General features: G+C 35.1%; 1 protein-coding gene across 1 annotated transcript; it reads right to left on the bottom strand.

Moving 5' to 3' along the window:
• Nucleotides 1–2797: 2797 nt before the first annotated feature.
• On the bottom strand, nt 2798–3694 carry LOC141547380 (vomeronasal type-1 receptor 3-like). Its single transcript, XM_074275824.1, has one exon. It carries the CDS (start codon nt 3692–3694, stop codon nt 2798–2800), a length of 897 nt encoding a protein of 298 aa, XP_074131925.1.
• Nucleotides 3695–13006: the final 9312 nt, after the last annotated feature.

The following is a 13006-nucleotide window of genomic DNA, read 5'->3' on the forward strand; positions in this document are numbered from 1 at the left end:
TGAGGTTTTTTATTAATGCAAAATATCTAGCTTGATAATGTAAGAACTGTTACTAAAATATTGAAGATCCTTATTTCCTATGATTAGGGACCCCAAAACTTTAGACTTTGTCAGGAAGTAATTTTTAAATCCATTGGATGACAATATAACAAGAAAAATTCTTATATGCAGCAGATTTACTACTGAACTTCTCAGCCAGTCACTATCCTAGTTTGGAGGCTCCTTTCTAGCCAGGGAATGCTAAGGAGATGGCCCTTCCCTCCTCCCCAAGTAGAAAGAATGGAGTGTCTATCATAGATTTCTGGGTGGTCAGGAGTCTCAGTGACCGAATCTTTGCCATATGCACAGCCGAACAAAGAAGATTCAAAATATGAAACAATTAACATAATTTGAAGAAAGCTTATAGAATAAATACTATGTATTATATTCAGAGGGGATCATCTTTTCTTTGCTACCTTGTAGGTTTTCTTCTCTCTGTGCATTTTACATTTTCTTCTTCCTTCCCAGTTTTCCTACCCCTCAAAGTCCCCCAAGTGATCTACAATTAAGCAAAGGTATATTCATATATATATATACACACACACATACATGCGTATATATAGACACATATAAGTACACATCCATATGAATAGATCCCTATATTCATAGACATAAAGGCATTTGTAGACATTTCTGTAATGTCATTCTAAGCTTGTTTGTCCTGTGTAATGAGCTGTCGTCTCCAGAAGCTGCCGGATCGCTCTCTGGGAAGAGATCTGCTGTGTCTACTCAAATCTTTCAGACAGATTCTTCTTCCTGTAGTGAACCATTGTCTCCAGGTAGTTGCTGTTAACTCTTGTCCTTAGAAGTGACTTCCCTTCCTGCAGAGAGCCCCGTCAGGCCTGATGTAATGCAGAGAGTCTTCTTCTTTCTCTGAGAGTCCTCTCTTTTATTCTCCCAGAGAAGGAGAATGACCTCATCGAGCTCTGAAGAGAGTGATTGGCAGACAGTTAAAACCATTACAGTGGGGTCTTTTACCAGAAGATCTTCACCTAGATTAAAAGCCCTCAGGGCTTTACAGAAACCATCTTTGAAAGCCAGTAAACGGAAGGGAGAATGGTCTTCTGAAACCTCCTCTTCACCTGAGGAAGGAACGTCTACTGGAATAAGAGCCGATAAGAAAAGGAAGACGCAAGTCAAGAAAAAGTCTCTTTCAAAAGTATCCGAGTCTGTTAAAGCTTCGGGAAGAAAAAAGTTTCCACAATGTTCACAATGCAAGCAGTATCTAGATGAGCCTGAACTGAAATATTTCATAGGAGACCCCAATAATGCTGTGGAAGAAGCAGAGATGCTGGCTGACAAACTATTGTGCATTTTTGATCACACCGAAAAAGGTTTTGAGAACTACGACTATTTCCCACAACACAGAATAATAAACTTCAGTATTTACGACAAATTAGGCCATCTGTGCCCTTTTGATACAGGCCTAGTTGAAAAGAATATAGAACTCTTCTTCAGTGGTGTAATAAAATCAATCTATGATGAAGACTCAAGTCCAGAGGGTGGCTTCCCTTCCTGCAGAGAGCCCCGTCAAGCCTGATGCAATTCAGAGTCTTTCTTCTTGAATCCTGGCTCTGAATCTCCTCCAGCTCTTATCCTTCTCCAGGCCGATCTGCCCTTTGCGCCCAATGCTGTCTCTTTTTATCCTCCCAGAGAATGGGCGTGGGATAATGCAAGGGCTTCTGGGAAGAACCACCCCAGCCAATGAGCTTGCCCCCTCTTATCAAGTCAACCTGAGTTCTCACCTTGTAACTGTCCAGAAAACCTGAATTCTCACCTTGTCACCCTCCAGACAACCTGAGTCCTCACCTAGTAATCCCAACAGTCCTGTGTCTCTGAACATGATTAACATCATCCTTTTTAAATCCGACACTTTCCATATTTTTCTAAATCTACCAAGACATCATTTTGCTACAACTTAGCCTTATATTATCTAGCTATTTTAAGCAAGTTAAAACAATATTGGTCAATATAGTTGATCTACAGGACAATTTCCTGATTTTTCTCTTTTGAATAAAACTATTTTAGCTGTATCTGTGACTGAAATTAATGATGACTATCCTCACTTTTTAATAATAAATTCTGCTGATCATTATTATGTATGTTTGCATCTTTTATTTTCTTTCACTGTTGACTCCTCTGCTTACCAGCTATTTTGCCTTATTACTTGAAAAATCTCCCCTTCAAGGTTCATTCCCTTTTCCTCTTACCCCTACTCTGTTCCTCATTCTTTATCCAATTTGCAAAGACTACATACTTTATACAATTTCTGTAAATCTACTTATCCTTCTATGTCCTCCATCTTATTCCATGCTCCTCTTATTTCTTGATCAATTTAAATCCTTTTTATATTCTTTTGGATATATTTTGTTCCCTCTAATCCATTCTTCCTGTAAATAGAATTCCAGTACTACTAGCTCTCTTCCCCACATAATTCCTCTATGCCAGAGGAGTTTACAATTCATACTGGCCAACTCTGATATATACATATATATCATATATGTATGTATACATATGAACATATGTATGTATGTATGTATTCAATCTGTTCTAGTTGTGAGGAGGGCTACAGTTCTGTTCCCAGTCTTGAATGTTTTTTTCATGCTCTACATTTGCTCTGAGCTACTCTAGTTTGTGCTAGAAATTGGAAGAACTTTGAATTTTTTGAACTACTATGCCATCTTCCCAGAATACTCTGTACATATTCTGCGTGGATAGGCATTCCATGATAAGTGAGAGTCAGTAATTTTTCAAACTATTAGCAAGCACAAGAATTGGGGACCTGCTTATTAATGCTGATGAGAATAAATGGGCTGACTGTTGGATAACAAAGAGAGAGAAGCGCTGAAGTATGTATCATCCAAGTGTTTATGGATTTAAAATACAACATACAGAAAATACAAATGGGACTGAATGTATTAAAGAAAAAAAAGGTGATAACTAGAAGCAGGATTGCTTGGGTTGCCCTCGTTTCAGGGGATATTTTTGTGGAGGGGCTAGTGCTATGTAAATAATTGACATTTGTCTTGTGTTTGTATAGAATTAAGACCATATGGACACTAGAAGCAGTCATGAGACCTGCAAAGAAAGTATCATGAACACATGCTATAATTTCAAATTTTATATGATTATTATTATGTACATCTAGAGCTCTATACCCAGTGCTGCATCCATCTTTTCTGAGTGTGCTGTTCTTTGGACCATCATGGCGTAGAAATATAAGCATATTTGATATTAGATTGAAGATCCAGCATAGAACAATGCATCTAATAATGCCCTTTGTTGCTTTAAATTTCAGCTGTGCCCAAATGGAGTTGTTGTTACTAATAGTAATGTCCTGGAAGACACTCAAGAGGCAAGTGCTGTTTAAGGAGAGGCTCCGGGTTAGTGTCTGCATATATGTAATGATTTTAATCCCAGTCCTGTCCAGGACACATTTTACCTTCCAAAGCCTTGTTATGGTAGGTATTCCTCTAAAGAGAAGTACCATGGCATTGGAAAAGGCTAACTGGATGATAATTACATTTTTAGGTCTTACTGTATGAGCAGTCAGGAAAGTAAAGCTGTTTAGGATGAGGAGAGTTAAATTCCCCAGAAATCCAATTCCAGTTAGTTGCAGGTATACTATCCCCAGAATTTCATCCAAGGTCAGCATTCTTTACCTCATGAAGATGACTTGCTGCCAGTCTCAAGGAGACCTATGGGTAAAAATATGAAAATATGCTTGTTACATACTATGATTTTGCCACTGAAATTCCATGCTTTCCACTATCATGAGGAACAACAAAGTTTCTCTGACAGGGGCTAATGATTTACTATTGAACTTCAAAATTCCCTTCTTAGTTGAAAATCCTGGTTCATTCTGTCTTTCTATATGCCTGAAAATTTCTGTAATATAGTGTTGAACAGAGTGTCAAGAAGCTCTCAGTTCAGATGTGTTTTCTCACACTAGTTCTGCGATCCTTCATTAGTCATACTTCATTCAAAAGTAAATTACAAACCAGTCCAGTATCTTTCCCAAGAAAACCCCACAAAGTCACACATATGTGGATATAACTAAGTGATGAAAGCAACATGAAACATGATCTCTGAACTTTTTTGATCATAATGACCTTCCTTCCTGTCACTTTTTTTTTTTGTTTCTCAGATCTTCATCCTTGTGGCAGATACTCTTTTTTTTTTATTCATATTACAAGTAAAAGTCCATATCCAAGAAATTAAATTCTACTTTATCAACTACTTTTGTTTCCCTTATACATTTATTCCTGTGATTTCTATAATCTCCAGTTATTGCTCCTGTTCATGTGTCTCAGAAGAACCTCACAGGAAATACAAAATATATCCTAAATAAATACAGCTCTAAATTTTGATATTTAATCTCACTCAGAATCTAGTTTACAACAATATCAATCTTGTATTTTACAATCCTTCAACTGGTAGCTCACTCTCAAACTACTTTAAGTAATCTTCACATCTCTTCTTGTGTCTCATAGCATCAAATCCTTCGATCTTCTTAGTTGAAGACTTTGTATCATAACTCTTCTTGGTTATATTCATTTAATTTGTCCACCTTCTCCTCTTTGATGAAGCTATTCAACTTCATTGTTTTCTATTATCCCTTAAGTTATTATTTTATCATGGCTTTTTCCCTAGAAACCTCAGTCATCAATTATTCTCATCTTCTGCATTTGATCCTACTGACGTTTCTCTCAATGAATTTTTGGGAAAAATTGTTGACTGAAGTTACTGCAAATTAACCTCCGTCGTGGGACTTCATCCCTCAACAATGACAATATTTTCAACATCCATAATTGACTATTCACTTTTCCAGGAAGTCCCAAGGCTTTCTAATGACTACCCTGTAGGATACAAATCTTGGGCTTTATATCACTCAAACTCCATTAGAGATATTCATTCCCCCCTTACTTATGTCTCTCATGTCCTTAACTTTCCTTCTCCAAACAATCACTCCTTTCATTCTTCTCTTCTATAAATGGGGCTTTTTTCTTGGCAGTTCCTCTATATACAACCATGATGATATTATGTGCCATCTTTCCCAGAAAATTATTCCCTCGAAAATGCTCATTTTCAATTATTTGCCATCTTTCCTTGTCCAATTGTCCAATTGTCTATTGGTCTTTTATCTGCTGATTACAAATTTGCCTATATCTCATCCATCCTCAAATTATCTCTTGATCCAACCATCTTCACTCCCTTTCTTATTATACATTTTCTCTTTTTTATAACTAAATTCCTTGAGAATATCTTATACATGTGATGCCTCTTTTTTTTCTTCTTCTTGTCTTAACACCCAACAATCTGATTTCTGAGTTTGTATTCAACCAGAACTTTTCTGGACAATTTTATAAATGGTCTCTTAGGTAGTCCCTCTTATGGCCTCTTCTCAGCCCTCATTCTTTGGCATTTACCTGCATCTTTTGGAACTGTTGATTACCATTTAGTTGATTGTCTTTACTTTCTAGCTTTTTCATGGCTATACTCTTGATTCCCTTCTTACTAATTAGACTGCTACTTCCTAGTCTCCTTTGCTGGATCTTAGTCTATCTCAGAATCCACCAGGGGTGGTTGATGTATGTCTCCCAGTTCTTCTGTATCTTTTTTTTCACTATGGTATTTTCTTTGCTGAGATCATTTGCATTCCATGGATAGAAAAATTATCTCCATATTAATTATAAAATCTACCTATCTGGACTTATCTTCCCTCCTGACCTCCATTCTCACATACAACTGAATTCCTACATCTGAAAATGACTGTCCCAGAGCAATCTTAACCTTAATGTTTAAAAAAGCTTAATGCATTATCTTTCTCTCCACAACTTTCATTTTTTAAACTTCCCTATTCCTTTTAAGGTTGCCAACACCATCCTGGTTATTTAGGCTTGAAATGTGTCATTTATTCACAAGTTCCCATCCCACTCCTGCCCCTATAATCATTTTATTGCCAAATCTCATTCATTTTATATTTATATCATGTTTTACATAGACACTTTTCTCTCTGACATTGGAATCACCCTGGTGTGTGTTTTCATTGCCTCATGCCCAAACAAATGTCATAGATGCTAGATAGATTCTCAGAATAAAATCTGTCTCCACTCTAGTTCATTTTATATCCAACTGTCTAAGAGATCTTCCTATAGTGTTAGTCTAATTTTATCAACACACCTTTTTTAGTAAACTACAATTACATCTCATTACATTCAGATTCAGCTATAAAATTACTTTGAAAAATTCAAAGCCTTTTATAATCTGGCCCCTTCATACATTTCTAGTTTTCTTAAAACATATTCTCCACTATATAGACTGTGATCTAGAGAAACAGGCTTTCTTGTACTTTATTAAAGAAGAACTTAATTTTTTGGTACCCATAAATTTTTGCTTGATATTTCACAAGCCTGGGATATTTTCCATTTTCTTCTCTGCCTCTCCCTGGCTTCGTGCAAACTTCAATTAAAAACCTATCTTTTTTCAAGAAACATCTCCCATTACTTGGCCACATTAAGGGGAAGGTAATGGATTAGGGTTGAGAAAAAGTGAGAACAGAAGCCAGGGATCTTTATTGTTATACTTTATTTTCCAAATCCAGTAAGAAACTGCAGACCCTGAACATGCCATCTTAGGTAGTGAGGAGGCAATTCCTGTGCTCATTAACAGATCTAGGCTTATATGCCAAACATGCTATTAATCAAGACAGAGACAGACTAAGGAAAACTATTCCCTTTCCATCTTCTAATGTAACCAATACCTGCCATATATGTGCCTACAGATGCTTTTTGGAGAAAATATCTCAACATCAGAATTTCTTGTCAGTTAATTTCATACTGATCTCTACCTTTCACTGAGCTAAGGTCAACAATTCTTAAGCAACTGTCACAACCCCATTTGGGGCTGGTAATTGAATGTGGGTGTCATGAACTTATGAATTGTTATCAATGAATGTTGGATTTTAGACTTAATTTTTCTAGTTCCATATATGGATTAGCATTAAAATTTCTCAGGTGAAAGGGGTCAATACTGGGAAACATTTAAGAAGCCTGCCTTAAGTGAAGCCCAGAGCAGGAAGGGTGGAGAAATATTCAACCGGCACTGGAGCAGGTTCAATGCCAGTTCTGGATGGCATTTGATGCCTTATTCCTTTTTATTGTGATTGGGAGTGCTATTTCTTAGACCTCTGCATACAGATATAGGAAGATTAGGTTTATTTATCTTTAATCACTAAGTCTCTTAGACGTTTTCTTATAAGTAGCTTGCCCAGCTTCCTTCAGATCTTAGCCAAAGTCTTATCTTTTTGAAGAGTCTGCCAGTTAGCCATTATCTAAACATCTTCTTTTTTATGTATATATTATGTCTCCTTCTCTGTCCTTATCTCTCTATAGTGTCTCTGTCTCTTTCTTTCTGCCTCTCTCACTATGTGTCTCTTGCCTGCGTTTGGAGTTTTTTGCATGTTGGAGATCCCCATAGACTTTGAACTTCTTGAAGCAGGCAGTGCTTTTGCCTTTTTTTACCTCCTCTCACTCAGCACAGGGACTGGACCATTGCTATGTGTCTACTTTGCTTTTTGAGTGGCTGACTTTCATTTAGCTCATTCAGTGGAATCTTAAGCTAAGCTGCAAGCATGCAATCATTGATTCTCTCCTGTTGTACAGATCTCTATCTCAGGTCCTAAGGCACAGTCACTTACCAGGTCGGTCTCTGTTGATGCAGCAGAAAGTAGAACAGCAGCAATATGCGTGTATGAATGTGTGGGTCATATATAGGGGATGCTCAGGGATGCGGTTATTATGTTGGCTGTATCTGAGCTCATCTGTCCATCAGGGCTGCAATTATCTTGTCATCTGCAGAGAAATGGTCCTGTTTGCCTGGGTTAACTGGGACCCATTTAAAAGAAAATGAACTTTTATCCCAAGTGTTTACATTATCTAGAATATTGATTGCTTAAAGTCTCTAGTGTAGCATCAATAAGCAGGTGAGGAGAAGGGAAGCAATGAAGGCCTGTCAAGTGACTTGCAGGAAGATGCAATAAGAACTTGTGAGTCAGAGCATTGTGCCCCTGGTTGATGTTCAGTTCTGGTTTTAGATGAATCTCTCTTTTATAATTGATATCATTCAGTATGTCTTTTAGGATTGGCCCAATAAGTTCCATATTTTGTATTCTTTCTAACTGAAAAGAAACTAAAAGTAAAGTGTAGCCCCTCAAAAAATGAGGTCTAATTCCCCATTAGGAACTGATGATCATCTCTCGTCAAGAATATCTCAACTTCTATCTCCTATAGAAAAAGAGGTTCAATACTTGGAACAAAACTCATGGAATACTCTGTAGTTTGAGGTTTTGGGAAAGAACATCATACTATTCTTAACTTCTTTCCCTATGTGAGGAGACTTCTATATATTTCCCCCCTCTAGTCTGCTCTTATTGGGAAAGAAGTTTGGAAAAGATGTTCTGACCAAACACCTCAAACCAAATGGTATTTCATGAGTTTGATTCCAAGTGTTGATTCTACTTTTCTGTATGGGATAGAAGACCTAACTTCTGAATTCTACCATTATTTTAATTACCAGCGCCTGATTTTCTTCCCCACCTCACCACATAATGAGCCTTACCTTCATTTTGGAATGATAAATAAGTGCTTGTCTTCCATGGACAGCAACAGTGACGTTCCTTGCTGATCTAAGTTTCTCATATGCTATTTCTCCTTGCCTCTTATTCCTCCTTAATCAAATATACTAAACCCTACTATGTACTAGACATTGGGTTCACATATGGTGATAATGACCGAAATGAACATGAAATTTCTGTTCTCAAATATTTTCCATTTTTTTGGTAAAGTATGAGAGTTTATATATGTATATATATATATTTATATATATGTATATATATGTGTATATATGTATATATAACACAGTTACAAAATAATTCTTTTTTGTTTTGTTTTATTTTGTTTTTTTTTTCTTTTTAACACATTGCTTTATGAATTATTTTGGGAGAGAAAAATTAGAAAAATAATGGAAGAAAACCATGAAAGAGACAAAAAAGTAAAACAGAAAAAAGAAGTGCACATAGTATATACTCATTTACATTAATATTCCTTATTTCTTTTTCTGGGTTCAGATGGCATTTTCTGAATTGCTTTGAAGCACTGAACCACTAAGAAGAACCAAGTCTTTCATAGTGGATCTTTGCATATTCTTGCTGTTATATAATGTATTCTTGGCTGTGCTTATTTTACTTAGTATTAGTTCGTGTAAATCATTCTAGGATTTCTAACATCAGCTTATTCATCACTTTGCATAAAATAGTAATATTCCATTACTTACATGTATCACAAGTTGTCCAGCCATATCCCAATGGATGCATTTCTATTCATTTAATGATTCTTTGCAAAAACAACAACAACAAAAATAAAAAGTAAAGTGCTGCTACAAACATTTTTGTACATGTGGATGCTTTTTCCTCCTTTATGATTTCCATGGAGTAGTTATCCAGCAATGGAATTGCTGAGTGAAAGGATATGTGCATTCTTCTATCCCTTTGGATGTAGTGCTGAATTAAGCTCCAAAAGGGTTGAATCACTTCACAACTCCACCAACAATGCATTAGTGATCCAATTTTCCCATATCACCTCCAACACTTATCATCTTTTCCTGTTATCTTAGTTAACCTGAGAGGTATGAGGAGGTACTTTGGAGTTGATTTCCTTTGCTTTTTAGAGAAATGCAATTAATCATTACTGATTGAGAGCATTTTTAATATAACTATAGAGTGCTTTAAATTTGTCATTTGAATATTGTTCATATCCTCTGTCAATTTAGGAATGACATTTATTCTGATACATTTGACACAATTCTTTTTATATTTTAGAAATGAGTTCTTTTAAGAAACACTAGCTGTTAAGTATTTTCTCCAGCCCTTTAGTTACCTTTTAATTTTTTTCCATTTCATTTTGTTTGTGCATTTTTTAATTTAATGTAAACAAAGTTGCCCATTTTGTCTTGTACAATGTTGTGTATTTCTTATTTGTTCATAACTTCTCCCTTCTTTAAAGATCTGATAGGTACATTATCTCTTGTTCTCCTAATTTGTTTGAGGTTTCCTCCTTTATACCCAATTCATGTACCCATTTTGACCTTATTTTGGTGTAGGGTGTGCAGTGTAGGTCTATGCTTAGTTCCTGACATGTTATTTTCTAGTTTCCCAGCAATTTTTTGTCAAATAGTGAATTCTCAGTTTAGGTGTTTATCAAACACTTGATTCCTATAGGCTTTTATTATTGTGTTGTGTGTATCTAAACTATTTAACTGATCTGGCACTATATTTCTTAGCCAGTACCAAAAGGTTTTGATGCTGTTGCTGTATGGTATGGTTTTAGGTTTGGTTCTGCTAAGCTACCATCCTTCATATATTTTTTCATTAATTCCCTTAACATGCTTGACTTTTTGCTCTTTCAGATGAATTTTGTTATTATTTTTTCTGTCTAGAAAACAATGTTTTGGCAGTTTGATAGATATTGCAGTGAACAAGTAAATCGATTTAGGTAGATTTGTCATTTGTATCATATTAGCTCAGCCTACCAATGAGCAATATATATTTCTTCCAGTTGTGTACTTCTGATTTTACTTGTGTGCAAAGAATTTTCTAATTATGTTCATATAGTTCTTGTGTGTCTCTTGACAGGTAGACACCCACATATCTTATTTGGACAATAGTAATTCCAAATCGAATTTCTCTTTTATCTCAATCTGGTGGGCTTTGTCAGTAATATATAGAAAAGCTGATGATTTGTTCGTTTATTTTATATTCTACAACTCTGCTAAAGTTGTGAATTGTTTCCATTAGGCTTTTGGATGCTATTATTGGATTCCAAACCAATAGTTTGACTATTTTATTGATTTTTAAAAAATAAATCAACTCTTAATTTCATTTATCCATTCTTTAGTTTGATTAGTTTCTGTTTTATTAATTTAGCCTTAGAGTTTCAGAATTTCTAATTTGGTATTTAATTGGGTTTTTAAAAATGTGTTCTTTTTCTAGAGGTTTTAGGTACATATCCAATTCTTTGATCTTCTCTTTATGTTTTATTCAGTAACTTATTATCAATACAAAATTTCCCCTAAAAACTCCTTTGACTACATGCCATAGATGTACGTATGTTGCCTCATTATTGTCATTGTCTTGGATGAAATTGAGGATTGTTTCTGCGATTTGTTGGGTGACCCATCATTGTTTAGAATTAGATTAATTAATTTTCAATCCAATTTTAGTCTCTCTATGCCCTTTTATGGAATATAATTTTTATTGTATTGTGGTCTGAAAAGCAAACATTTTCTATTTCTTCCTTTTCAGGTTTATATGTCCTAATACATGGTGCATACCAATGGCCCTACTACATGGTCATTTTTTTTGTAGGTGCCATAGAGTACCAAGAAAAAACTTGAATTCCTTCTATGATTCTATTCAATTTTCTCTAAAGGTCTATCCTATCTAGGTTTTCTAGCACCCTATTAATGTGCCTGGTTTCTTTCTCATTGTTTATTTTGTGGTTAGATTTGTATGGCTCTGAGTGGGGAATTTTTTGCCTATTTCTTCGCATAACTGCCTTAATATCTTCTCTAGATATCTGAATGCTCTACCACTTGGTGCATATACATTTATTATCATTAATTCTTCATTGTTTAATGAACATTTTATCAAGATGTATTTTCCTTTCTTATCTCTTTTACTTATATCTTTTTACTTTTCCTTTATTTGAGATTAGAATTCCTAGTGCTACTTTTTTTTAATACTTCTGTTGAAGTACAATAATAAATTCTATTTCAGCCTTTTACCTTTATTCTGTATTTTTCTTTCAAATGTGTTTTTTGTAAATATGTTGTAGCATTCTCTTTTTTAATCCACTCTAGTGTGTCTTCAATTTCATGAGAAAGTTCATCCCATTCACAGTTGTGATTACCAGCTCTGTATTTCCTTTCATCCTATTTTAGCCTCTTTCTATAGTTTTATTTTCGTTTTCAACCCTGTTCTTAGTAGCAATTTTGCAACTATCACATCCCTACTTCATCTCCTATCCCCCTCCCCCTCTTGTCTTAGTTTTATTTTTTTAATTAACCCCACCTAATACTTTATGTATTACTCTCTTCCCTTCTCTTCCCTTTCTTCCCTATTGTTTCTGTCCTCCATTATATGCAACCCCTCCCTTTTCTTCTTACTTTCTCTTCTTTATTTATAGATTTAGATAAATGTATTTATCCAGCTGAATGATTAAATTTTTTCCTCTTAAAACAAAAGTGGAACAGGGAGATGACTATGAACTACTACATAGAATTCCCAATACCCCTATTTTTGTCTGCTTGCATTTTTGATTTCCTTTACGGGCTAATGGTACACTATTTCAAAGTCTGATTCTTTTTTTACACCAAAATAACTGTTTGGACATGTATACATATATTGTATATAATTTATACTTTAAAATATGTAACATGTATTGGTCAACCTGCCATCTGGGAGAGGAGGGTGGGGGAAAGGAGGGAAAAAATTAGAACAAAAGGCTTGGCAATTGTCAGTGTTGTAAAATTACCCATGCATCTATCTTGTAAATAAAAAGCTATAAGAATAATAAAAAGTAAGTATAAAAAAATAGTTTAAAAAAAACAAAAACAAAAGTGATGACATCAAGCTTCAGACAATGCTCATCCCCTTCCCTCTTTTCCATTGGTTTTAATAGGTCTTTTGTGCCTGTTCATGTGATCTAATTTGTTCTTACAACTCCCCTGTCCTCTTTTAGTAAAGACCTTTTCCATCCATTAATATCTTTCTTTGATGTCACATCAGAGTCCATTTAGAAGTATACCTTCTGTCCATGTGATGTCCCCCACTGTCTGCTCTAGGAACAGATATAGTTCTCAAGAGTTACAGATATCATTTTCTTACATAAGGATGTAAATAGTTTAACCT

The sequence above is a fragment of the Sminthopsis crassicaudata genome, chromosome 6 (genome assembly GCF_048593235.1).
Source record: "Sminthopsis crassicaudata isolate SCR6 chromosome 6, ASM4859323v1, whole genome shotgun sequence".
In the NCBI taxonomy this organism is placed as follows: domain Eukaryota; kingdom Metazoa; phylum Chordata; class Mammalia; order Dasyuromorphia; family Dasyuridae; genus Sminthopsis; species Sminthopsis crassicaudata.